The following is a 27464-nucleotide window of genomic DNA, read 5'->3' as shown; positions in this document are numbered from 1 at the left end:
CAGGTTGGGCAGAGAAGCTGTGGCTGCCCCTGGACCCCTGGAAGTGTCCAAGGCCAGGTTGGAGCAACCTGTTCTAGTGGAAGGTGTCCCTGCCCATGGCAGGGGGTGGAACTGGATGATCTTTGAGGTCCCTTGCAACCCAAACCACGCCGTGTTACACTACAGAAACGAGATGAGTTTGTCAGGCTGGGCCCCAGCGCCACCAAAGACAGTCTTGGTGTTGAGCAACAGATTTTGTGTTGTGTTTGTGCAGCAACAGCAGGCACAGAAAGCCCTCTCTGTTGTGTGGGAACTCCTGTACCATTTAATGCCTGGTTTGGGGGGTCTCCTATTTAACAGCGACACTGAGGAGCCCTGTGTGTATTATGCTCCTCTCCAGGGCGTGATGGAAATGGGTGTTTTTGTAGGAAAGCTGCTTTTCAAAGCCTTTTGAAAGGAACAGCAAAGACTTTCAAGGATGGGGATGTCTCGGGTCTATCCTCTGCTTTGCTACTGAGGTTGTTTAACCTGAGTGGAGGGTCCTGTTGTTACAGATGGGATTGAAATTAATTTAATTCAGCATAATTTTGGTGGCTGTTTGGCCTAGGTACCTAATACAGGGGGATTTGAGCTCTGTTGTAGCATCTTAATCTTTATTTTCATATCAATAAAATCTAAGTGACATACAGTGATGTTTGAATGGCTGCTCAGGGAGACCTTGTTTATTGGAACAAAACCAAAAAGGATCATAAAAACTGAATGCCAGCGTTACCTTGACTCTGTTCTCTCTTTCATGTGTGTCCAGGCTCCGCTGTCATCAAGGAAACTTGAAATTCCCTCTTTGTGTTTTGCTTTGCACGTAAAATGGCCAAGATTCATCACTGCACCACTGCCTACGTGCTTCCAAAAATATTTATGGTCCCAGTGCAAATAAAATCTCCAATCACTTCAGAGAAGCCGTTCCTTCTGGCAGCTGCTGCCACTGTGGTGCCCCTGATCCCAGCAGCTCCTCCAGGCTTTTGGGGAGGTTTTGGGCACAAAGTTGCCCCCCTGAAGGAGGAGAACATTTCTGAGGGGATTCTGTATGGTGTGATTTGCCCTGGTGGGCGTTTTGCTGACATACTGCAGGAAGGAAGAATTAAACTGATGATTTGCGGGTTTTTATTAAATCACCTTGGGAAACTTGGCCTCTTTTCCAGCACTAAACTGCAGGTGACAGGACAAGGAGGAAGGGCGGGGTTAGATGGGATATTGGGGAGGAATTCTTGGCTGGGAGGGTGGGGAGGCCCTGGCACAGGTTGCCCAGAGAAGCTGTGGCTGCCCCTGGATCCCTGGAAGTGTCCAAGGCCAGGTTGGATGGGGCTTGGAGCAACCTGGTGTAGTGGAAGGTGTCCCTGCCTATGGCAGGGGCTGAAACTGGATGATCTTTGAGGTCCCTTCCAACCCAAACCATTCTATGATTCCATGATTCCATTCTTGGAGATGATGGGATGTGTCCACCTTCACTTTGGGGAGGGACCTCAGGCTTCTCCTGGAGCTCCATCTAGGGGGGAGGAAGATGGGCTGGTCGTGGAGGCTGGTGGCCACCCTGGACCACCATGGCTCTGCTGCCCCCTTACCCAACATTCTACCCCACAACACCTTTCCAGGGCTGCCAGTCATGGCTTTCCTGTCCTTGGGTCACTCTTGACCCCGGAGCCACTCTGCTGCTGGAAACCCTTGTGTTTACTGGGATGGGCACCACGGCCAAACCCAGTTCCTTGCCCCACCACTACTGGGGAAGAGCATTTCTCTACCCTACCCCAAAAGCAGAAGAATGTGCTCCCTTGGCCAAGGATGTAGAAACCACAGGCTGCTGCTCTGTGGTTGCTTTTGGGGTGGATTTCACAGGAGAAATCATTGTGGGTTGGGCTTTCCTTGAGAGGAAGAACATTCCCAACATCCACGCCATGGCTGTGTGGGAGAAGTAGCCAACATCTCCATGAATCTCTGGGCTTGCTCCTCTGCATTCAACTTTCAGCATGGGCCAGACACTGTCTTTGGTTTAAAGCTCATTTAAGTGATACTCTTGTTTTAAATTCTCAACCACAATGAGTGTCGGGTCGTTTTCCCCTCTCCAAGTCCTAATTCTCTCCGTTTTTTTCACACAGGGTGGCACTGGGATTCCCAACTACCCGGCTGTGCCCCAAAAAGGGCTGGTTTAAACCTTAGCAACAGGGTATTTTTGTTCAGCTTGTGTTTGTTCTCCTGTGAGAGCCATTGTTCTCTGCCATGCCTTGACCGCTTCGAAGGCTGGTGATAAAAGCCCTGGCTGACAATAATACAGTTGAGTTCAGCCTTTTGTTGGGGAGATGAAAATAGAGGATGAATTGTGAATAACATGGGAGGGCTAAAAGTCAGTCGTCCCAGGCTGTTGGTTAATCACTTCAAAGATAAGAAACTGCTTTTTATTTATATATTTTTCAGAACTACTGAACGTGAGGTTTTGTGTTGGTATCAGCAAGGGCTTGTTAACCCTGGTGTTTAGTTCTTATAGTCTTGTGTCAGCAGGAAATATGTTCTTAGCAATGATACTGGGTTTATGGTAGGTTTATAGCAATATACATATAATTTGTAATAGCTTTATTATATTAGGTTTATAATAGGTTTATAGCGATATAAATCACAGATTCATAGAATCACAGAATGGTTTGGGTTGGAAGGGACCTCAAAGATCATCCATTTTCACCCCCTGCCATGGGCAGAGACACCTTCTACTATCCCAGGTTGCTCCAAGCCCCGTCCAACCTGGCCTTGGACACTTCAGGGATCCAGGGACAGCCACAGCTTCTCTGGGCAACCTGTGCCAGGGCCTCCCCACCCTCCCAGCCAAGAATTCCTTCCCAATATCCCATCTAACCCTGCCCTCTGGCAGTGGGAAGCCATTCCCCCTTGTGCTGTTCCTCCATCCCCTGTCCCCAGTCCCTCTCCAGCTCTCCTGGAGCCCCTTCAGGCCCTGCAAGGGGCTCTCAGCTCTCCCTGGAGCCTTCTCTTCTCCAGGGGAACCCCCCCAGCTCTCCCAGCCTGGCTCCAGAGCAGAGGGGCTCCAGCCCTGGCAGCAGCTCCGGGGCCTCCTCTGGACTCTCTGCAGCAGCTCCACGTCCTTGTGCTGTTGTTCCAGGGCTGGAGCAGCTCTGCAGGGGGGTCTCAGCTGAGCAGAGTGGCAGAATCACCTCCCCTTGCCCTGCTGGTCATATACATAAATGTATTTATATAAAATGGGTTTTATAGCAATGATAGAAGATGCCCGGCTTGTTGGTGTGGTCTGAGATCTGTGCCTACAGATTCCTTTGTTTTAAACAAGGAATCCCCTCTTGGCCATGGAAGATGGAATGGAAAACAGATGAAGAAAAGACAGATGGAAAAAAATACATGGATAATAGCTGGGGGGGGAAAAAGGTGAAAAGTGGAATAAAGGCACTGGAGACAGAGTTTGGTCCTTTTTTCAACAAAGGCTGATGAGAAGAAATGTTTGGAAGGCTGATCTGCTCAAAATGCCAACATTAGGAATGATAACAGGGATTACCCAAAATTTCTGCTGGCCCCCAAATCCTTTCCTTGCTGGGGGTATTTTGGCTGCACTCTGGGCAGCAGCTCCTTTTTTGCCGAGGTGTTTATGTTCCCAGTGAACTTCCTGCTCACATCAGCATCTTGCAAAGCTCCTCATCCCTCCTGGCAGATCCTCCCTGCCCAGCTGCCCTCACCTGCCATCCCCATAATTGGCAATAATTTCCCTAAATGCTCACAAAAGCAGATGTTCTCTCTGTGGTCGCATCGAACTGGCTTATCCTGCACAGGATACACGAGCAGACAGCATTAAAGGACTAATTCCTACAAATAAGCTTATTAAAAGGTGGGAAATAATGCCTCCAACTAAACCATCAATGGCAGCTGAATCCCACTGGTTGTATTAATTTGTTATCTGTAACGTGGCAATCCCAGTCTGCTCGGGACTGGGATGCGCCTCCTGCTTGCCCAGTTGCTCCTATAAAGTGGTTGGTGAGTGTCTTAGATCAGCCCTTTGCATTGTTTGCAGCTAATAAATCACATTTATCGGTAATTAACCTTACACCTAACACGTCCTCAGTGTTGCTGGTGAGTGGGAGAAGTCGCTGGTTCGTGCAATCATGAGCAGTGTACTGTGATTTCAAGGCTTGAGGTGATGCTGCTAGAGAAAACAATTAATCTCTGCTTATTTTCCTGCTTAAAGGGGGAAAAAAAGTGGTTCCCCAGTACTTCTCCAAGTGCTAGATAAAGGGAAGAATTTTTTTTACAATGAGAGCGGTAAAACACTGGCACAGGTCACCCAGAGAAGCTGTGGCTGTCCCTGGATCCCCGGAAGTGTCCAAGGCCAGCTTGGACAGGGCCTGAAGCAACCTGGGCTATTGGAAGGTGTCCCTGCCCATGGCAGGGGGTGGAACTGGGTGGTCTTTAAGGTCCCTTTCCATTTGGCTCCTGCTGTTCCCCGGGATAAATCTGAGCTCAGCAGGTGGCTTTCGCCAGCAATTTGTTTCTCAGCCCCTGCACCCACTTTGGAGGTGGCAGCTTCTGGTCCTTGTCATTGGAGCTGACTGAAGTCAAGCAGATGGTCTGTGTGTCATCCAACAGCCCTGGGTGATGGAGAAATGCAGGGTCTGACAGTGCATTAAAGAATATTTTCATGGAATCGTGGAATGGTTTGGGTTGGAAGGCACCTTAAAGGTTCATCTCGTTACAACCCTCTGCCATGGGCAGGGACACCTTCCACTATCCCAGATTGTTCCAAGCCCCATCCAACATGGCCTTAGACACTTCCAGGATATGAAGCTCTTACAAGCTCCATATAAGCCATTAACTCAGTTTTCCTTGGCTCCACACGTTTAGCACCATCTCATCCACCCGGTAGTTTTGTCATTCAGTAGGAAAGGAAAAATTGAGGCTTTTTGATGAGCTGACATTTTAAAGCAGCATCGCTCCGGGTTTGCAGCTCCAGAAGTACCTGTCAGGCAATTTTCCTTTCACCTGGAAACACGCTCCTATATCCTATTTGTGGATTGTGCTGAAAAACAGTTGTGTCTGGCAGCACAGCTGCTCCCAGTCAGACTTTTCAGCTTGAAGCCCCCAGAAGAAGACAAGCCTCGGAAAGCTTTTGGCACTCACGAGTAAGTCAGGGAGGAAAACGCTTCAGATCCAGTTCCCCTCGTTTGCAAACCTTCGTTTACAAACCCTCGCAGCCACCGGTGAAATCGTGATTTTGGTTTCTTTGTCGTGAAAACCGAGAGAGCCACAGGTAACGTGAGATGCAGGGGATGCACCCCTGGCCCCGCTCCGGCTGTCACCTCGTCCTCAACCCTTTCCAAGTCTAATACATGCAAATCTATGTAAAGAGTAAAGACTGTTCCACCGAGTCTTGCACGTTTGTTCAAAGAGAAGGGAAACAAGCCGAATTTACAGGGGATTTGCGGGCTGAATTTTAAGACCTGGGTATAAAAAGCCCCGAAGAGCAGCTGATGCTTGGCTGTGGGTGCTGACCCAGGCGATGCTTTCTGGCGTCTGTTTTTCCCCGCGCCCGCAATCCTAATGTCATTAATATGGAGCTTTCGGAGAACTGGAGTATATCCTAATTAGCAGCCTCTGCTTTTTTTTTTTTGTTTTTTTTTTTCCCCCCCGAGTTTCATAATCAGTGATCTCGGCTACACCACAAGTGTTACTGTGGCAACAGGGCTGAACCGAGCAGCGGTGCAGAATTACCGCAGGTAAAGGGGGGATTTTTTTTATTTTTTTTTTTTTTTTTTACGGATCCGCGGCACTTTCTTATCCCGGGGGCTGCTCCGTGGGACGGGCTGGCTGCTCCCTGCACCTACAGGTGTCCCGGGTGGATTCCAGGGTAAGCACAACCAGCGATTAAGCTGCATGACCGGACGCATGCGTTTGAATGGGAGCTCAGCCTCTGCGAGGAGATTTTAAGGCTGTCAGAGAGTGATCCCCTCCGACACCTTTGTTTTAAAGTAGGATGCTCTGATCACTCGCTGCCCGAACGATCCAGCTCCTCGGCTCATTCTGGGACTTCATCTCAGGGCTTTATTTTTCGTGGGGGTTTCTTTTTTTTTTCTTTTTTTTTTTTTCCTTTTTAAGCCTCGTTTCTCCTCCCCGTGCACCGCTTGCTCTCTGAAAGGCATCTGACTAGGTAGGGATGTTGTCATGCTAAATAATGGCCATCCCTCATCCTGACTCCTCCATCAAAAGCAACCGGTCCTTTTTTTCGTAGCTGGAATGTGAACTGTGCTCGTGTTTTCTTTGTACACCTTACAAACGATGTCTGGGACAAAAGAGGGGACACTCTAAAGGGAAATATTTAAGGAAATATATCCCTCTGTGCCTCGACTTTTTTTTATTTTAATTATTAATTCGTGATTTGCAATAATGAGTTGAAGCAGCGTCTCCTGTGCCTCTCTGGCGGTCGTTCTCTGCTTCCTGGTGCTGTGGTGCAGCTGCAATGCTGATCCCATGGGGAAAGCACACCAGGAGACCATGGATTCTGGTCCTGTACTAGCCTGGGGTTTTTACAAGCTCTGAGGGTCTTTTGGTAGATCTGTTTTAATCACCCCACAGGGGATCTCATCTCCCTCTCCTCTTTACAGCACAGTTTCTGCTGCCCCCACCATCCCTGACCTGCAGCAAAACCCTCCATCCCCAGCACCTTTCTCCTGTCAAGGCTTGGAGTTTGTCCTTCCCCTTCTTCCTCCCTGCTCTGACAGCTCCCTCAGGCTCAGCTCACTGCTCTCCTTCTCAGAACTTTCCCTTCTCTTGTCTCTTACCTGTCCCACTTTGATGCTCCTTGATGACATCTCCTTTAGGAAACCCTCTCCAACTTGTCATTCTTCATTGCTACAGCTCCGAGAAGCTCTTCATTCCCTCTATCTCTTCCATAATTTATTCCCCCTCCCATCCCAGTTTATTCTGCAAGAGTTACTGGCACATACTCCCACGATCAGACAGCAACAGCACCGGAAGAGAAGGGTGGCTGAGAGCAAATTAAAACTCTCAGAATTAGGAGAGTTTGTTGGGAAAATTATTTTTAAGAAAATAGTTTGTGTTTGTAGTTGTTCCCCTCTGAGTGCAACTTCCAGACCATGGCTGTGCCAGGAGTGCCTGTCCAGACAGCTCCATGGGCAGCTGGAGATCATCGAGTACCTTGGTCCTAGAGGTGCCACCAGTCTGCTCCTGGTGTTTCCAGGGATGGAGCCGACACCTCCTGGCTCTTATTTCTGTGTTTTTAGTGTGAGAGCATCAAGTCTCTGGGCTCATTGTTAGTAGTTGCCTGTTGTTAAACTTCCAGGGACAGATTTCTTTCCATAAAAGCAAGATATTACAGAAAACTGAGGTCTGATGTGCCACAGTTACAGTGGGAATTGGGACTAGATGACCTTTAAAGTCCCTTCCAGCCCAAACCATTCTGTGATTCTGTGACTGGTGCCCACTGTCAGCATTTCTTTGTCTCTTTAGGAGCCTGAACTTTCATGTCCCAATTCCTTAAGCATCCACATTCATTGGTGTTTTTCTCTGTATTATTCCTTAAAACCTCATCCACTTATTTTTCCATTCAAGAAAGCATTTGGACAATACTCTCAGGCACATGGTGTGATTTTTGGGGTGTCCTGTGCGGGGCCAAGAGTTGGACTCTATGATCCTTGTGAGTCCCTTCCTGCTTGGGATATTCTATGATTTTTCTGTCTCCTAATTGGAATAATAATTGCCTGGTCTTAGGGCTCTTCAGTCTTGCAATCCTTTGGAAGATCATTTGGGTTCATTTCATTTGGGGTCAGTGGATTCCTTTCCTCTGATCAGCTTTTTGCTCTTGGTTAGTGGCTCCTGGGAGGTGAGGGTTGTGGCAGAGTGTGTCATGGTGTGCAGCAGCTGGTGCTTGTTCACTGGAAGCCAGTATAGAGCTGGAGGGACACTGGTGGGATCCCAAGATACGTCCTGCACAGTGTAGGGACTTGACTGTGAGGTTCAGTCCCAGCAGGTTTGCTTTCTGAGAAGTTTGCAGAACAGTCAGTTACAGAATCACAGAATCCCAGAGGGATTGATTTTGGAAGGAACCTCTGGAAGTCATCTGATCCAACTTCCCTGTTCCAGCAGAGCCACCACAGCCAGCTGCCCAGGACTGTGTCCAGATAAATTTTGAGTGTCTCCAAGGATGGAGACTCCTCAACCTCCAACCTGTGCCAGTGCTTCATCACCCCCTAAGTCAAACTGTGTTCCCCTGACATTCAGAGGGACCCTCCTGTGTCTCAGTGTGTCCCCATTGTCCCTTGTCCTGTCACTGGGCACCACTGGGAAGAGCCTGGCTCTGTCCTCTCTGCACCCTCCCTGCAGGTGTTGAGGGACTTTGATGAGACCCCCGGAGCCTTCTCTTCTCCAGGCTGAGCTGTCCCAGCTCCCTCAGCCTTTCCTCAGAGCAGAGATGCTCCAGTGCCTTCCCTGGGCTCTCTCCAGTCTGTCCCTGTCCTTCTGGTACTGGGGAGCCAGAACTGGACCCAGTGCTCCAGGTGTGGCCTCACCAGTGCTGGGCAGAGGGGCAGGATCCCCCCTCGACCTGCTTGGGGAACCTCCTTCCAGGGTTAGGTGGGAGATTGGGAAAGAATTCCTGGCTGGGAGGGTGATATCAAGGAGAAATTCTTCCCTGTGAGGGTGGGGAGGCCCTGGTACAGGTTGCCCAGAGAAGCTGTGGCTACCCCATCCCTGGAATTGTCCAAGGCCAGGTTGGATGGGGCTTGGAGCAACCTGGGAAGGTGTCCCTGCCCATGGCAGGAGGGTTGGAATGAGATGGTCTTTAAGGTCTGTTCCAACTCAAACCATGCCATGAGCAAATACTGAGATGTGGGAGAGCAGTGGTTTGTGGAGTGTTGGGCAGGTGGAGAAAGCAAAGCTCCAGGCCCTTCCCACAGGCTCATCCTCCCCCTCGTGCTCCGTTCCTGCCGCTCATGTGGAAGCTGCCTGTTTATTTAAAAACCCCCCAAAAAAAGACTATGAAGTGGATTTTCAGAAAGGGTGAATGGCTGCTGTGATTCATCTTTTCTGTTCAAGAGTGGAAAAGCAGAGGGTGGGGTGGGGGGGAATAATCAGTGACACATCAAAGCTTCATTTCAGCTTCGGAGACACACGCGAGGAATTAGTCACTGCGCTTTAGTGCAACAAAACCCTTTTTCCTCCCTAAACCCAGCAGCTTCTCTCCCTGTGATGGCCAACTCGCTGCAGCCCTTGGCCATCCCATTTGGGTTTTTACATCCTTTGCATCTCATCCAGCACAAGAGGTTTGGGATTACGGTGCCGGTGAAACTGTTCTGCTGTCGGACGAGCTCTCCTCTGCCGTGGATCACGGCTCCGGGGAGAGGCTGGCAGTCCACAAACAGGATTTAAAAGGAGCAGGGAGGGGGAGAGGGAATGGCAGGTTTGTCTTCCAGGGTGGCTGAGCCATGCTGGTGGCTCGCTGCCACCAAAAAGAATTTAAAAAAATGACCTTTTTCCCCTTTCTTTCTGCTCGCGCTTGTTCTTGCCCTACTGCGAGCGGCTTCAAAGAGCCAACCTTGCTCCCGGTTCTGCCCTGTCCCCTGCCAGAAAAAAAAAAAGGAGAAAACAGAACATTATCCTTATTTTTCACTGCAGTTGGGGCCAGCACGAGGCAGTTGGGTGGTCATGGTTGAGCCACCACATTTCAGCATCCTGCTGGCGATGACAACAGGGGTTTCTGGGGTCCCAGAAAGCCAAACAGAATTCGGGTTGCGTCTCCTCATCGCACACAGAAAAAGATTGCCTCATTTTCCAGGAATCAGGAATATGTCAGAGGTGGAGGTAAATCCTGCCTTTGATTGTGCACGGCTGTATCCGGGTTGGATCTGGGCAGTTTCTGCAGCCATAAATCCTAATTCTTTGCATTCTGGAAGCACGGCGAGGTGATCCTGCAGCCTGACCTCCGCCGGAGCACCGGCACACACACGTTTCGAAGCCACTTACTACTTTATGAAGAGATTATTTCCTTTATTTTTTCCCCCCTCCAGCATCAATCATCTTGACAAGATCTGCTTATTTTAAAACACACATCCTGCAGCCTAAAATCCAGCTTTTCCTATAAGGAACATCCCGAGGAGTTTATGGAAGAGCGCAGTCCACGTACGTTATATTAATATCTATAGAGAGAGATAGATAAATATATATATATATATATGATATTCTAGGCACACCAATAGCAAACTGCTGAGGTTTCTAACCCGGATTTTTTTGGAAAAGAAGGTTTCAAGCGAAGAGGCAGCGCTGAGCATCCCAAAGCTCCGGAGCAGCGGTGCCGAAAGCGGCTCCTTTCTCCTGGGCAGAGCCGGCGCCGTGACGTCAGGGTGTTTTTCTGCAGAGCTCGCAGGATGTTGCAGCCGGCCAAGAGCTGTGTTTATGTTGATAACATTACAAGTATTTCCTCTCCGTTTCCGAAACCAGCAGGGAGGGAGCCGAGGGGGGAAGGGAGACTCGGGTTTCTCCAGCTTTAGGGGGTAGGACTCTGGAGGCCTTTTATGTTAAGGAGCGGGTAGCGAGGGAACCGCTGGCGTTTGTGGATGCTGGCGTTTGGGAATAGGGAGTGTTGAATAGCAGGGGTTGGGAGCTGGGAGCCGGGAGCGGGGCTGGAACAGCCCTCCCCTCTCCCTGCTCCGGATCCGGTTTTAAGGTGATAAAGCAGCTCTGGCAGCTGATTGCCGGTCACAGGAGCAGCTCCCGGGGTTTTTGGGGGATGCTCCCAGCGTCCTGTTTCTTTCGACGTCTGCAGGAATGAAGCCGTGAAAACTTGGGATCCGCACGGACGGCCTGCATCCAGCTTTCTTCAGGAAAGCAAGGGCAAGGCTTGGGGAAATCCAGTGTTATCTCCCCTTTCCTCCCCCTGCCATCCACTCATGGATCAATGAACCTATTAAATGTAGTATCCAGGGGGATTTAAAGGCAGGATCTGCCTGCCCACAGCTGTAATCCCAGGAAGGAGAAGCCCTCTTCGATGTTGGACCCAATGAGCTTAAGGGTCTTTTCCAACCTAAATGATTCCATGATCATCCCACCATCCCAAAGGGCTTTTGCATCTTGTGTAGCTTTCATCCATGTAGCATTCATGGTCATGGAAATAAGCCCAAGCTCTTTTTTGTGGGTTACTTCCCTGTAACAGAGGGCAGAAAGAAGTGGAAAATCACAGCTTTTGCTGCTTTCCTCCCATCCTCCATGTCCTGCTTTGATACCAGGGGAAAATGTGAGGATGTGGTGAAGGTCTGGCACAGGTTGCCCAGAGTTGGTAAGGAAATGGGATGAACAGGATCCCAAATGAATGAGGATCCTTAAAGAATGGGATCCCAAATTAATGAGGGTCACAAGTGAATGGGGATTCCTAAATTAATGGGATGTCAAATGAATGGGATTCCAAATGAACAGGATCACAAGTGAATGGGAATCCCACATCATTGGGGATCCCAAATGAATGGGTCTGAAATGATTGGGGATCCCAAGTGAGTGGGATCCCAAATGAACAGGTTCACAAATTAATGGGAATCCCAAATGAATGGGGATACCAAGTGAATGAGATCCAAAAGGAATGGGGATCCCAAAGGAATGGGGATCCTAAATGAAGGGGAACTCTTGTTTTGAGAAACAAGTTGTGGGAAGAGAAAGGAGCCACATCCACCTACACAAATGGCATTTCTGTACAAATATTCATCAAAACACAGCAAATGGTCACATTTTTCCCTGGTTGTGCTTGCACAAGAGCCCAGTGTTTCCCTTTCCCTTGCCATTGTTTTCTTGCTGTGGCAGGGATGGGTTCTCAGCAAGGGAAGTGGTTGCAATGATGAGACCTTGGTGCTTTCACCAGCCCTTGTGAAGTTTTCAGAGCATCTCAGAGCCATCATTTATGTTCTCTGGAGATTCAGTGTGGGCTTAACTTCCTCCTGCCTTTGCACACATAGAATCATGGAATGGTTTGGATTGGAAGGGATCTTAAAGACCATCCAGTTCCACCCCCCTGCCATGGGCAGGGACACCTTCCACTATCCCAGGTTGCTCCAAGCCCCATCCAGCCTGGCCTTGGACACTTCCAGGGATGGGACAGCCACAGCTTTTCTGGGTGACCTGTGCCAGGGCCTCTCTCACCTTCACAGGGAGCAATTTCTTCATTAAAAAATCAGGTTTTTTCCCCAAGGCCAAACCATTTTAGACCAAGCACATCTCAGACCCTGGCAGGCAGCTGACCAAGCTGAGTGGGGTGTGTTAATCACCAGCAGTGGGACATGGCATCAAACCATCAAACTACTGGTTGTGGGTTTTCCCAACATCCCGCAGCTTGGGGAGGCATTGCAGGGCCAGTCCTGCTCTCAGCAGGACTCCTCAGGAGGACTGAATCAGTTCAAATTCGTGCAGACAGAGATTTCAACCAGTGATGAAACCCTCTGGAAAGCCAGCTGCTCACACCAGTGGGACCCTTGGAGAAAGCCCTGCCCTGCTCTCAGCAGCAGGGCTGGCCATGGAGGGAGCCCAAGGAAAGCTCTTATCTCCGGAGCTTGGTTTCCTTCTGGTTCAGGGTTTGTCTGACCTTTTGGTCACTGAGTAAGGTCGATTTTTGCCAGGTTTTCTTTCAGAGGGGGAGGAAAAACATGTTAAGTGGGTGGTGCTGGTGGGAGGATACTCCCGGGTGGGGTGGGAGGACCTTGTGTTTCTGATACCGTTTCCAGCGCGTGGATGACTTCAGTGTTGTCCTTCTGCCCGGAGTTTGGGATGGGTCTGGATGGAGCAGATTTAAATAAATAGAGCAAGCACAAACAACACGAGATGTATTGGAGGGGGAGGGTTAGGCCGTGCATCGGGAATAAAACCCTTCCCTGGCAGCCTGTCAAGCTGACTTGGCAGCGAGATCTCGCAGCCTTCTCCCAGGAGATCCTAGAGATGCAACTGGACACATGACAAAAGCCTGAAGGACGGGAGAGCCGAGCGGCAGCTGCTGGCCCGTGGCACGTACCAGAGCTGTCCCTGAGCCCTCTCCAGGCTCGGAGCAGAGGCAAGGATGTTGGCCCATCCTTGGGAGGCCCCAGGGCTGTGTGCTGGTCTGGGGCTTGGCAGCTCTGGGCTCTGCTCTGGCCAGCACGGTGACGTCTCGCGTCTCCCCGTCGCTCGCCTGAGCCTCTGGATCCGTAGGTGTTTGGGAGGAGATAACCATAACCCATATCTCAGGAGCTTTCTGAGGTCCCCAGAGGGAAGAAATCACCATAAAAACCTTGTATTTTAAAGGGTTTTACTGATGTCATCGTCCTGTAATTTAGCTGGACGTTTCCTGGGAAGGACGTACAGTACGAGTGTGCGGCTCATCATCCTGGATTGTTTGTGGGGTTTTTCTCATCTGCGTGGGCAGGGAACCCTACAGGGTTTGAATGGAGCTGAGAGTGGCCTTGTGCAGGTGCTCTGCCCCTGCCCAAGAACATGCAGGGTGTCAGTGAGCAAGGGGCAATCAGGGGCACTGACCTCTCCTTCATCCCTGCCTCCAGTTCTGGGGCATTTGGGATCAAGGCTCTTTGCCGCAGTCTTCACATATATTGGGTTTGAGTTTGCTCAAAGTTCAGTCATTTGCAGACTGTTATATGAACAGTTTATTAATTTTCTTTAAGACCAGATGCTTGTCTTTAGTGCTTGGCTTGTTCCTCTTGTGCTCTCCCACAGTTCACCCATTCCCTGCTTCATCCCTGGTAACCTTTGCTGCTCCACCAGACTGGGATCTCTCCCCCTGGTAACTTATGAACATACCCACAAATCCTTCCCATCCACATCCTGCAGGGACTCAGGCCACATCTTCACTCCTCCCTTCCAGCTCTACAAGATGCCCAGCAGCATCTCCACTCTGAATTACTTGGGGATGATGTTTCATGAGGGTTTAAGTAACTGTTCTCTGCTTTCTCCTCCAGGTCAACATGGATTTGTGGTTCTTTCTCCTCTTGCTCGGAAGTGGCCTGATAAGTGTAGGTGCTAACAACATCACAACAGGTAAACTGTGCTCCTGTCTCCTCTCTTTTATCCCATCTTTAGGAGAAAAGGAGTAAGAGCTCATATGCTCAGTGTCTTACTCTCCATGTTCCATGCCCTCCATGGAACTGTAAGGTGAAGTGTTGGAAAGAGGGTGATGGGCTGCAGGTGCTCACAAATGGGACCCACAGGTTTTACCTCTGGCAAATATTGATCCTCACTTCCAGGGGCTCTGATGTTTGTGCCTCCTTGATACCATAATACCTGTTCAAGGTGCTTGCTCTTATAAGTTTACATCTGCTGTGCAGAGCATTCCCTGTCCTGCACTCGGGATTTGTTGGTTGTTTTATCCCTGTGGTTACAGTCACAAGGATCTCCAGCGTCTAAACCCTCCGTTGTCACAGGAAAGAATCTCATGGAGATTCCCTCGTGCTTTTTCTCTCTCAGGGCCACCCACAACAGTGCCCACCTCCCCCAGGAGCCCCACCAAAGCTCCTACAGCAGGTCCTGAGGATAGGACTACGACGAGCTCCAACAGGCTCAACATGAGCACTCCGGGGACTGTTCCTACCGTGGCGTCAAAGCCACTTCCAACCACAGCTGCCAGGATCTCCCCCAACGCCACCACTGGCAGCCTCAACACCTCCTCCACCCTGGGGACCACCGTGCCTGTGCCTCCAGCCACCTCCCTGCTCCCCAGCGTGACTCCCTATGCCCCACACTCCGCTGTCCCCAGCACGGAAGCAGAGACGACGGAGAGGAATTCCAGTATGGTGGTGACAACACAGGAGACCTCTTCTGCCTCCCACAACGGTAGGCCACCTCCTCCACCTCTGCCTCTCCAGGCCACACCGCCTCTGGCTTTGATTCTTTGCTCTTCTTTTGTTTTGCTGAACAAAATGGAGCGAGAAGACACTTTTGGGGCGAATTCTGTGGTGATATGAAACAATATAACTCCTGAACAGCCCAGATCAGTTTATCCTGCCAAGGGTTTGGGCTAAGATCATCTGGTGAAAGGTGTCCCTGCCTGTGACAGCGGGGTGGCAGCCTCTGAGTTGCAACAGTAGGATAGCAGTGCCTGCTAGACCTTGTAGCAGAAGCCTTGGCAGTGTGGGATTTAGTGGAAAAACAGGATTGGTGACTCGGTGGTGTGGTAGAAAACACTCAAAGAAGATAATGGTGGAGCTAATGCAGGGAGATGTCAAGTGCCTATTCCTTAAGAACAGATTTCTCAAGGGATATTGGACATCTCAGCACATCAACAGTGAGATGTGTGTGCCCTCTTCCTCTGGGAATCTTTGGAAAGATTCCACAGCCCATGAAGCCGCAGTGAGGTTGTCTTTGTTACTGATGTAGGAAGGGATGTGGCTGAAGGATGTTCACAACCCAGCTTTCTCAGTGTTCTGCCATCCCTGAGCTCATCCAGCTCCCTTCCAAGCACAAATCCTGTTTTTGCAGAGAGAAGGGGTGCAGCATAACCTTAGATACACACGTGAGGCAAGCTTGGAATAAATGTAGCCTTCAAACTGAGAGATGGAGGCAAAAGCCTTAAGTACTGCTAATATGTGGATTTTATAATACAATGTCTACTAATGAGGGTACTGAATTTATCATTTTTGTGTCTTTACTACTTTTTTTGTGACTTAGGTTACTGGTTTTGGTGAACTCCCTTGGTGTGTGCCATGACATGTTGGCCATTGTAACGTCAAGGCCAGAAGTGGCTTCTCACTTGGTGTCAGTCCCCAGAACAAGTGACCAAGCCTGCTTCTTTCTTTATTTCAAGCAACTTGTCAAGGAGCAAAATCAGTTTTAGGGCTGCCCTTGCCATTAGTCTTAACAGGGAATGTGGGTATTAGTCTTGGAAGAATTGAGTGGTGCTGAAGAGAGGGACTGGGACAGAAGGTGACACATAAACTTCATGAGGTACAGGCAGTTCCTGCTCCTCCAACTCACCAGGATTGTCCTCAGCCCTGTGCTGCAGCTCTTCACACGTAGATTAGGGCCACAGGGTGCCTCAGGAGAGCTGGGCTGTGCTCCCACTGGCAAGGGTTTGTTCTGGTGTCCTCTGGATGAGACATCCCAGCAGGGAGAGGCTTTCCTTGGAAGCTCCTCACCCCCATCCCTGAGCCCAGCTGCTCTTAATTGAACTCTTGGCTCAGCCACTCTTTTAAAATTATGCAGGAATGTTACCTCTTAACATTTAAGTGCTAATGAATTACACCAGTGACTTGCTGGTTATGGGCTTAAACAGTCCATGGTATCGATTAAGAGCAGTAATTGTGTTTATCGATGTTAAAGCTCAGCTGCAGCTCCCTGCTCTGCTGATAAAAACCTGGGATTTGTTCCTTTTTGCTTGCTCAGAAATTCATTTAACACACTGGCTTTGTAGCTGGTGTTTTAGAGGAAAGATTTACAAGCAGATGATGAGAGTTACTAAATTTGTTCCTGTTTTGGTCTTTGATCCTTCCTGACTTATTAAAATGTCTTATTTCTTTGTTGCTAAGAGACTTCTGTTTTCTTTTCCTGCAGGTAACTCTGACAGAAGAGGTAAGAATTTTATATTTCATCACTCTTTATTCAGTAAAAACATTTCCAGAGGTGTTCTGCTATTAGAGACCTCTCCTTAGGACTTCCAAATGTTCTTTTACAAAGCCCCTCAGGCTCTTTAAAAGAGCTGGTGACACACTGATATCCTAATTTCTTTTGGGCTTTTCTAAACAATCCCATTCCAATTTGTACATGTCCTGTTAGACACAAATTGTTCCTGCTGAGTGCTCTGAAAATGTCAGCACGTCCCTGGAGTTGGATGACCGAAGCCTAAGAAGCCATTCAGGAAATTTCCTTTTGTTTTTTTTTTTGCTTCTGAATTGTCTTTATTGACTGTGACTTACCCTATTTGATCCAAACCCATTCTGCAGATGATGGGAATAATTATTATTCTCCTTCGTTGTGTTGGCAAGCAGCAGCACAAATCCATTTCTCGTAACAGAGCAGCACTTAGGGACATTTTTCCATCTCTCAGCTCTGAGAACTGCCATCTCCACCAGAATATTTGCAATTAGTCATGGCTTTAGCACTCCAGGAGCGGGCAGAGCAGAGGTGCAGCAGGGCTGGCTGCTTCCTATAGGAATGAGCTGCCTCCGTGTGTTTTCATCAAGGCTCTGATGGGTGTTTTAGCTTTGTGAACTCCCTGGCATTCCTGTTGTGCTCCTCTCTGTGCCAGGCTCACCCCATCCTGCTGATGGTCCAGAGGCACAGGCAGATGCTCTGCAGCAGTTACTGTCAGAACACATTTAGCAGAGGAAATAAAAGGGATGCAGGTCCGAGAGAATTCATTTAAAATGATGGTTAAGCTGCTGCAGAAAGGCTCAGTGTAATTCCCTTGGATCTGGCAGGGTTTAGGTCTGATTTTGTGGTCTCTGCTGTTGTTCATCCCTGTTCCTGAGAGCGAAGAAACAAACAAAAAAAAAGGGAATAAATCTGACTTCCTAACAACATTTACATTAATATTGCTAATATGAAGAAGGGACTTTTTATAAGAGCATGGAGGGACAGGACAAGGGGGAATGGCTTCCCACTGCCAGAAGTCAGGGTTAGATGGGATATTGGGAAGGAATTCTTCCCTGTGAGGGTGGAGAGGTCCTGGCACAGGTTGGGCAGAGAAGCTGTGGCTGCCCCTGGATCCCTGGAAGTGTCCAAGGCCAGGTTGGAGGGGGCTTGGAGCAACCTGGGCTGGTGGAAGGTGTCCCTGCCCATGGCAGGGGGTGGAATCAGATGAGCTTTAAGGTCCCTTCCAGTCCAAACCATTCCATGATTCTTTGAGTTTTTGGGCAGATGTTGGCAGGGACAGGCTGCTCATCCCTGTCCCTCTCTGGTGTGCAGCCGCTCCTGGGTCTGTGGGACATTTGGGGAACAGCCTATAGAGCACATCTGCCTCCAGCTGGGACACGATCTCCAGCACCAGAAGATGCTTTACTGCCTCCTCAGAGATGCCAGGACAAGATTTAAGCATCCTGATGCCTTCCAGGCCTCCAGCACTGCAGGTCTGCGGAAGCAGAGGGTTGAGTCCTTGTCCCTTTTCCAAGAGAACTGCCAGCATGAAACCCCTGGGGCTGAGGCTGGAGCAGGACAGGAGCTGTGGGAGGGTTGGCACTGCTCCCCAGGGCTGGCTGGGGAAGGAAGGAGCAGCTGGGGACCCTCCAGGTTGTTTCCTGCCTGGGCTGTGCTGGGTGGGCCTGGCAGCTCTCCGGCTCTTGGAGACCGCGGTGGGAAAGCTCCAACTCGTCCCATCCCGGCCAGATGTGTCGAAAGAACGGCTGCAAATCAACCCCCCCAACCCTGCAGACTCCCTGCATCCTGTGCCAGAGCCACCCCTGCCCATAAATCACCTCTCCTGCCAACCACCGCTGCCGCAGCGGCCCCGGCTTAGCACCGGTTAGGCTGAGCTTAACTCCAGCCAGGGCAGGAAAAGTGGTCTAACGGTGTGTGGTGTGGGCATAACACCACAGGATTTGGGAAGGCAAAAAAATCCTTCCACTCCTGCAGCCAGGATGGAGGTGATGGTTGTGGTCGGAAGTCTCAAGTAGGAGCTCGTTATGGGAGAGGCCAGGACTGGCTGTGGTTGAGCCAAGACCCTCCATGGTTGCTTTACCTTCCTGATCCTGCTTTTGGGAAGCCTTGAGGTGAGGAATGCCAAGGCTCAAGCACCTATTAAGTTTGCAGGAGGCAGAATTCCCGATAAATTCCTTGACTTTTTGCAGCTGGGCTGGGGGAGTTGCATTTGGACAGCAGATGGAAAGAGCAAAGACATGCAAAACCAGGATAATTTAATTTTTTAATTTGCCATGCCAGGTCACTGCCTTCAGGTCATTACACGGAAATCAAATCTTTTGGTCAGAAGAACATTCCCAGAGCTCACAACACAGAGGGACAAATGCAGAAATACAACCAGAGCTCAGAGATGGACAAAATAAATCCCACCTAAAAAAAAATCTGCTGGCTGAAATTGCTGAGAAACATGGAGCAGGAATCTGCCCTGGCAGGGAAATGGATGCACAGAAGGTGGAGAGGGGAGTCATGCCCTGCAGCCTTGTGGGGCAAGGCATGTAGATGTGGTGCAGTGGCCAATACAGATTGAGGGAGTTCATGGAAAAGGAAAATAACCCCAGCTGGCATCGCTGGCATCCACATCTATCTGCAAAAACTCCCTTCGGGGCCATTCTCCTCTCTGGTTGGCATTGCTTGGCTTTCAACCCGTCTGGGTGATTTGCTCCACTGTTCCACTGACCTCCAGGACAAGTTACAAATGGCTCATTTTAAAAGAAAAAAAAAATCTGTTGTGGGTCCTGGAGGACGGGAATGTTTCAGACGTGGCTAATCCAAGTGTGTGTGCAAGGGAATTGTGTGGTGCCTTCTCTATAGGAGCCAAATGAAATCCCACTCGGTGGCCTTGCAGTGCAGAGCACAGTGGGGTGTCTGACACCTCCTGCTCTCCAAACTCAGTGTTTCCAGGGGGGAAAGAGTAAGGAGTTGGACTAGATGGTATTTGGAGTTCCCTTCTAACCCAGATTATTCTATGATCATAGAATCGTGGAATGGTTTGGATTGGAAGGGATCTTAAAGACCATCCAGTTCCACCCCTGCCGTGGGCAGGGACACCTTCCACTAGCCCAGGTTGCTCCAAGCCCCATCCAACCTGGCCTTGGACACTTCCAGGGATCTAGGGGCAGCCACAGCTTCTTTGGGCAGCCTGGTCCAGACCAAACCTCAGCCTGGAGATGTTCAGGTCCCAGGTGCAGGGGGAAGCTTTGCCCTCTTGTCCTGTTTGACAGGGAACTGGAAGCAGAATCACAGTGGTTTCACAAATGCAGTATCTGTGGGATCTTACAAAGGCCACAGTTTTCACCTGTGTTATTATACAGTTCTTTATCATGTTATACCAAACTCATGGACCTGTTAGGATCTTCTATGGATCCTGAAGTCTCAGGCAGAAGACTTTGTGGATCCCCAGGGGACAGAGGAAACTTCTGCCAGTGGCTGCACCACGTGCACGTTCAGTTGTGCAAAAGAAACCCCTGAAACAGCCCAGTCCCAACTTCCTCAGTCACTGTTTTCATCTGCAAGGTCACAATTCCACAGTGACCAACTCTTGGAGAAGGCTGAGGTGTTTTGAGTGGTGGTTACAGGTGTTAATCTGAGCTGGGAGCGCTCACTCAGGTCCTGTTTCTGCCTTTACTCTCAGACTGAAGAAACATAACATCACTTAATGCTATTTATTATTATTTTTGTTGTTAGTATCGTCATTGTAATTGTTTTTCAAGCACAAATTGTAGAAGTCAGCCCCGTTAAATGATGGCTCTGGGTGTTTTTCAATGTGCATAACCACACCTTTCATTTCCTCTTGCAGATGAGACTCCAATTATAGCTGTGATGGTGGCCCTGTCTTCCCTTCTAGTCATAGTATTTATTATTATTGTGCTGTACATGTTGAGGTAAGAGCTGCTTTAATGCTGAATCCCCTTTTTTGACAGAAATAATTCCTGAATGAACAGGAATGAGCCTTTTGTGCTGTTTTCCAAGCTAAAGGCTGACACAGCTGGTGCTTTGGAAAAGAAACCTGTAAGGACAGTGAATGAAAATTACATTTGGGGTTATCTAGGCAATGCTGCTTATTCCTTTCTCTACAAAGCTGCTCCTCATGTGGGGAATTCTTGTTCTGCTACTCAAAATATCATATTTAGGGTAGATTAAAAGTCCTGTCAGCAAAGGTAAAAGCAGATAAGGTTTCCTTGTGGGGCAAAGGGTGATGGATTGGGTAATCCAAGGAGGCTGAACACAGCACTCAAGCTAGAAAGTCCTTTGCATGTGTTATTCCTTGATTCCCATAATGATATCAAACAGGATCCAACATCCAAAGCCAAGCTCTGCCTTGGGTACCAAACCTACACATCATGTCTGTGTATCTTCCAGTGCAAGGTAGTGCATGGCTGGAGCTTATGAGGAGTGTTAGGTGGTGCTGTAATTGGAATTATGGCACAAAAAAGGCCTTATTAGGTTCATTTTTAAAAATGCAAGCATCTGGCTTGCTGAAAATGCGGCATTCCCAGCTCCTGGGAGTTAGAAGAAGGTGTTTATTCACCTCCAGTAAACATTTTAATTTACTCACCAGTTCGGTGATTAAATAAGTCTGAAAAAGAAACCCAAAAAAAACCCTGTTTCCTCAGCAGTGGAAAACTTCCCTTCGTCTCCTGGCTCCAGGCCTGCTCTCACAGCAGTGAACCTGAGGAGAGTTTTGCCTCAGGAGTTCAGCAGCAGCAGCAGACTTTTGAGCCCTTCCCACCTGGCTTCCAGCCCTCAAGAAAAGGGTTTCTGTTCGCTGCTGCCTGCCCAGTGATTCAGCAAAACTCCTAATTCCGGGCAGAGGGAGAGCGAGCAGCTGCTCCAAGTTAAAAGCACATGGAGAAGGGCTTTGCTGCAGGACGGATCGACCCGGGGTTTGTGTGCTTTGCTGGATCAGCCCAGGGAGCAGGGGCTCCTGCACCTCTCCTCCAGGAGGTGACCTGGGCTCTGACTGACGTGTCCCCTCCCTTCTCTTTGGTAGGTTCAAGAAATACAAGCAGGCAGGGAGTCACTCCAACTCCTTTCGGTTGTCCAACGGCCGGACGGATGATACAGGTGAGGCCCACGGTGGGGAGCAACAATGCATCTCACAGAGGAATCAGCTTTGTTCAGGGAATCACAGAACCATTTGGGTTGGGCAAGACCACTGAGACCATCCAGTTCCCCCAGCACTGCCAAGGCCACCACTGACCCATGTCCCCAAGTGCCACATCCACAGGGATTTTAAATCCCTCCAGGGATGGGGACTCCAACACTGCCCTGGGCAGCTGTGCCAGGGCTGGACGACCCTTTCCATGGACAAATTTTCCCCAATATCTGATCTAAACCTCCCCTGGCACAGCTTGAGGCTGTTCCCTCTCCTCCTGTCCCTTGTTCCCTGGGAGCAGAGCCCAACCCCCTCCCCGGCTCCCCCCTCCTGTCAGGGAGTTGCAGAACCAGAAGGTCCCCTCTGAGCCTCCTTTTCTCCAGGCTGAGTCCCCTCAGCTCCCTCAGCTGCTCCTGGTGCTCCAGACCCTTCCCAGGGTCCCCTGCCCAGTGTAGTGACAACATTTGGGAACCGAGGGGGCTTTTTTCTCCCAGCTCATATTTTTGTAGGCAAGTATTTTTTCATTTACATTTTCCTTTGGTCCCTGGTCTGATTTTTCTGTGTTTTCCATGATTTTGGCAAACTTTTGTAGAATGAAGAATTATTTCCCACCTTTCATTCCAGTGACCAAACGTTTGCCCTCACGTGGTTGATGTTTTAAGATGGGTGATCACTTCCAGCACCAAACTACTCACGTGCCCTCAAGTTTTCACAGGATCTCTTTGACTCAAATGAGAACCTTTCTTGAAACAACACATCTTTGGAGAATACCTAAACATCCTTTTACCCTTTTAAATTAGGATGATGTCTCATTAAAACTCAGATCTTCAAACTGTAGACACCAAACTAATATTTCCAGGAGTAAGCAGCGAATACACTGGTTTTTCATTATAAAACCTTTTTGTTCCTCTTGAAGATGCAGAAATGCAGTTGTAAAGCCTTGTGCAGACCTGCTGTAATGTCTAAACTCTTCTGCCCCTGAGCTTTGAGCCAGAGCTGCCCACTGAGGGTCTGAAGTTGGGCATCTCCATTCACATGTAGTCACCTAAATAAGAGCTGAAGAGGATCCACCACCTCTTAAACTCAGTTCAGATGCTTTTCAGAGCTCCTTTCACATAAACCAAACACCTTCTGAGAAGCACTAATTGAATTTCAGCACCTTTTTTTTTCCCGTGTTGGCTGCTAAAGGCCTTCCCTGCCCGTTTTCCATCACTGTAAACCGAGGTGTGAACTTCATAAACCCTCAGCTGTGTTGGTGTAACCCCCACGTGGCCTTTCTTGGCTTTGCTGAGGAACACAAGCAACAGCTGCCTTTGCTGTGCCCTCCTGGGAATTGTGTCACTGAGATGGTGCCAGACTTGCCATGAGAGTGAGGGGGAGGTTCACATTCAAAGGGAAGTGGTCTCCACCCCCAGTACTGATGACTTGCTCCTCATTGCCCTGTCGGTGTAAAGCTTGATCCCAGGGTGTTCATTTTCAGAGGATCACAGAATCATTTAGGTTGGAAAAGCCCTCTGAGATCATCAAGTCCGACCCTTAACCCAGCACTGCCAAGGCCACTACTGACCCATGTCCCCAAGTGCCACATCTACAGGGATTTTAAATCCCTCCAGGGATGGGGACTCCACCACTGCCCTGGGCAGCTGGGCCAAGGATAGACAGCCCTTTCCATGAAGGAATTTGCCCCAGTATCCATCCTAAACCTCCCCTGGCACAGCTTGAGGCCGTTTCCCCTCTTCCAGTCCCTTGTTCCCTGGGAGCAGAGCCTAACCCCCCCCCAGCTCCCCCCTCCTGTCAGGGAGTTGCAGAGCCAGAAGGTCCCCCCTGAGCCTCCTTTTCTCCAGGCTGAGCCCCCCCCAGCTCCCTCAGCTGCTCCTGCTGCTCCAGCCCCTTCCCCAGCTCCGTTCCCTTCCCTGCACACGCTCCAGCCCCTCCATGTCTCTCCTGTCTGAGGGTCCCAGAAGTGCCCCCAGGGCTGGAGGTGCCTCAGCAGTGCCAGCACAGGGACGGGCACTGCCCTGGGGCTGGGACACACCAGGGCTGGCACAGACCAGGGGCCATTGGCCTTCTTGGCCACCTGGGCACACCTGGTTCACGTTCAGCTGCTGTTGCTGAGGTCATTTTTCCCCAGGCAACTTTCCAGCAACTCTGCCCCCAGCCTGGAGCACTGCAGGGGATTGTCAGACTTCGTGCACTGTACGTAGGAAGAGCAAAAGGCCTGGAAGTGTCCAAGGCCAGGTTGGACAGGGCTTGGAGCAACCTGGGCTAGTGGAAGGTGTCCCTGCCCATGGCAGGGGGTGGAACTGGATGATCTTTAAAGTCCCTTCCACCCCAAACCATTCTGTGGCTCTGTGAAAACACGGGAATAGCGAGGACACGGAGTGGCCCTAAAAGCGCACGGCCCGAGGTCTGCGGGGTCCCTGCGCCCACCTGGGTGTGGGTGACAAGTGCTGGGCACGGGGGGCAGCTGGGAGGGTCCCTCTGACTCCTGGTGTCGTTGCAGAGCCCCAGAGCATGCCACTGCTCGCCCGCTCCCCCAGCACCAACCGCAAGTACCCCCCGCTGCCCGTGGACAAGCTGGAGGAGGAGATCAACCGGCGCATGGCAGACGACAACAAGCTCTTTCGGGAGGAGTTCAACGTGAGTGCTTTTGCTTCTTGCCCTTCAGCCCCACAGGCTGTCCAGGATTTGGGCTTAGGATGCAGATATTCAACCTGGTCCTGGTCCTCAGGGGTTTGTGTGCAAGGCCAGGTTGGAGCAACCTGGGCTAGTGGAAGGTGTCCCTGCCCATGGCAGGGGGTGGGAACTGGATAATCGTTAAGGTCCCTTCCAACCCAAACCATTCTATAATTCTAAGTAGTTCTTCTCTCTGGTGACCAGTGACAGGATCCAGGGAACAGCTGGAGCTGTGTCAGGGGAGGCTTAGGTTGGATCTCGGGAAAAGGTTCTTCCCCCAGAGGATGGTTGGGCACTGAACAGGCTCCCCAGGGCAGTGGGCACAGCCCCAAGGCTGCCAGAGCTCAAAGAGCACTTGGACAACACTCTCAGACACAGGGTGGGATTGTTGGGGTGTCCTGTGCAGGGCCAGGAGTTGGACTGGATGATCCTTGTGGGTCCCTTCCAGCTCAGTATATTCTGTGAGGTGGGAGGACCAATTCTGTCCCTGAATCTGCAGTGAGGGTGGACAAGCCACTCCCTTTCACACTCACTACAGAAAGCAGAGGTTTTCTAGCAACCAGCACCACAGGGTTACCTTTTTTTGGGTTCAGGAATGGTCCTGGATGTCTTGGGGTCTTTCAGAGCTTACCTGCCTGCTGGTTACCTCCCAGGCTCTGCCTCTCTCCTCCCAATCCTCATGGCTTAAATCCACAAAGAGCCAAAGCAAAAGCTCTGACAGAGAAACAGGAATGACTCCATCTCATTTCAATGAGCTGTTAACCCTGAAACAGAGTGATGACAATGTGTATGACAAAGCTTGGCCTTCAGCTCTGAGTAATAATTAAGGTATTGTGCTTATCCCAGAGCATCTCTTCTGAGATGGCTCCAACCTCTTCTTGACGTTGCTGAGCTCTGCAGCTTCTTGTGATGATAAACCTGTTTCCACTTGGCATTACAGAAATGGAATAAAATAGAAAAGGAAAGAATAGAATAGAGTAGAATCATTAAGGTTGGTGGAAAAGCCCTCTGAGATCAACTCCAACCATTCCCTAGCACTACAAAAGCCACCACTGATCCATGTCCCCAAGTGCCACATCCACAGGGCTTTTAAATCCCTCCAGAGATGGGAACTCCACCACTGCCCTGGGCAGCTGGGCCAGGGCTGGACAACACTTCCCATGAAGAAATTTTTCCAATATCCAGCTAAACCTCCCCTGGCACATCTTGAGACTGTTTCCTCTCCTCCTGCCCCTTGTTCCCAGGGAACAGAGCCCGACCCCCTCTGGCTCCCCCCTCCTGTCAGGGAGTTGCAGAGCCAGAAGGTCCCCCCTGAGCCTCCTTTTCTCCAGGCTGAGCCCCCCCAGCTCCCTCAGCTGCTCCTGCTGCTCCAGACCCAGGTCAAAGGCATGATATGGCCCTATGAGGATGATGAGAAGGTCAAAAAAAAAGCCACTGGACTTTGTCCAGCTGCTGCACAACTTGATCCCCTTCCTGGCTGCGCTTCGATGAAACCAAATAGGTGCAGTGAGTGCCCAGGGAGGGAGATTTTTTGGTTTATAAATACCTGATGGCCCTGAAGATTTCCGTTCCCAGGCTGTCAGCTGGATGGTGAACACCTCCAGAACGTTCTCTCTTCTTTGCTGTTCAATGAGGATGTGGAATAACAAGGCTGGGGAAGCACCTCCTGTGCTTGAGTGTGAAACCCTGGGACAGTGTCACTTGTCACCCCAGCACCCCCAACCAAAGGTCCCAGGTGCTGCTGGATGAAGAAAAAACCCCTCTGTGGGTGTTTCTTCCCATCACTGGGTGGGCTCAGGCGATGGGGGCTTAATCAGGTCACAATTAGCAGCACTGTTAATGAGGAAATCTCAGCGGGAGCCTCCGCCGGCAGAAATGAGCTCCTCGGTGCTCGCGGGTGGGTTTGGAGCTGGAGGCTTTGCTGCCACCTCGTGTTCATGGATCCAGAGAGCCAGATATCTCTTTTCCAAAAGGATTTGCTCTCTCTGGTCCAGCCCAGCTATTTAAATGGTCACTTTGAGCTCGGTGGGGAGGAGGAGCTGGTGCTGGAGTGGAGGTGAGGGATGTTGGTGGTGGGGACGTATCCAGAGGGACGGGATGCTCAGATGTAGCATGTGCCAGCATGTTGTGGTTCTTGCTGTGCTGTGAGATCACGGAGAACCCTTTTTTTCTGCCATTTCAGGCTCTCCCAGCGTGTCCCATACAGGCCACGTGTGAAGCTGCTTCCAAGGAGGAGAACAAGGAGAAGAACAGATACGTGAACATTTTGCCCTGTAGGTATCGGAGCTGGTTGGGTGGGGGGAAGCACATCCAGTGCTCCTGCCGGGGCTCCCCATTCCTGATTTTGGGACAGACAGGGGCATGGTTGAGGTCATTTCACCTCCCAGGTGGGTGGCTGTGTCTGCTTTAGCTTTAGATACCTGAAAGGAGGAGCTCCACGGAGCCATCAGCAGCCAGGAGGCCGTGGAGAGTGAAGCACATGGGAAATGCCCAAAGGGACAGCTCTTGTCTGGTGGCTTTGGGCAGTGGGCTGGCTCAGGGTGTCCCCAGGTGTGCACTCTGCAGAAGAAAAACTTCCTTTAGGCAAGGTCTAGCACCTCTCCAGGCTTGAGCAAGAAGAATTTGGGGGCACACAGGCGTTTTTTCGTGGGAGCCAGTGAGAGCAGGCGCTGCTCTGACACGTGGCTTTCTCACTGTGCCAGGTACCAGCTGCATGGAGGGGCTTGTTTTTAATGCTGGGTTTTCATTTTCCTCCAGATGATCATTCCAGGGTTCACCTGACTCCTGTTGAAGGGGTTCCTGACTCCGACTACATCAACGCCTCCTTCATTAATGTGAGTTTTGGGATTTGAAGGGGAGAATCCCCACTGGCTCTGCCCTGGCCGGTGGTGCCTGGTCCCACCACCAAGCCCTTTGCAAAGGGCTTGGGAACCACTCCTGCAGCAGCTGGGGATTTGTGATTAGCAGCTGATGAATCAAAAGAATCATTTAGGTTGGAAAAGCCCTCTGAGATCATCAAGTCCAACATTCTCTAGCATTGCCAAGGCCACCA

General features: G+C 50.3%; 1 protein-coding gene across 2 annotated transcripts in view; it reads left to right on the top strand.

Moving 5' to 3' along the window:
• The window catches only part of PTPRA (protein tyrosine phosphatase, receptor type A), a 116744-nt gene that overhangs the window by 78609 nt on the left and 10671 nt on the right, over positions 1 to 27464 (top strand). For both annotated transcript variants that reach the window (XM_027705549.1, XM_027705550.1), the window contains 8 exons: positions 13974 to 14052; positions 14479 to 14844; positions 16561 to 16578; positions 20438 to 20522; positions 21632 to 21705; positions 24240 to 24376; positions 26595 to 26685; positions 27170 to 27246. In XM_027705549.1, coding sequence (XP_027561350.1) covers positions 13974 to 14052; positions 14479 to 14844; positions 16561 to 16578; positions 20438 to 20522; positions 21632 to 21705; positions 24240 to 24376; positions 26595 to 26685; positions 27170 to 27246 — 927 coding nt within the window. The remainder of the gene's footprint in view (positions 1 to 13973; positions 14053 to 14478; positions 14845 to 16560; positions 16579 to 20437; positions 20523 to 21631; positions 21706 to 24239; positions 24377 to 26594; positions 26686 to 27169; positions 27247 to 27464) is intronic.

Source organism: Neopelma chrysocephalum, unplaced genomic scaffold (genome assembly GCF_003984885.1).
Source record: "Neopelma chrysocephalum unplaced genomic scaffold, ASM398488v2 Primary Assembly neopelma1_345, whole genome shotgun sequence".
NCBI lineage: Eukaryota > Metazoa > Chordata > Aves > Passeriformes > Pipridae > Neopelma > Neopelma chrysocephalum.
The sequence above is the reverse complement of the archived record's forward strand: the minus strand, read 5'-3'. Positions and strand labels throughout refer to the sequence as shown.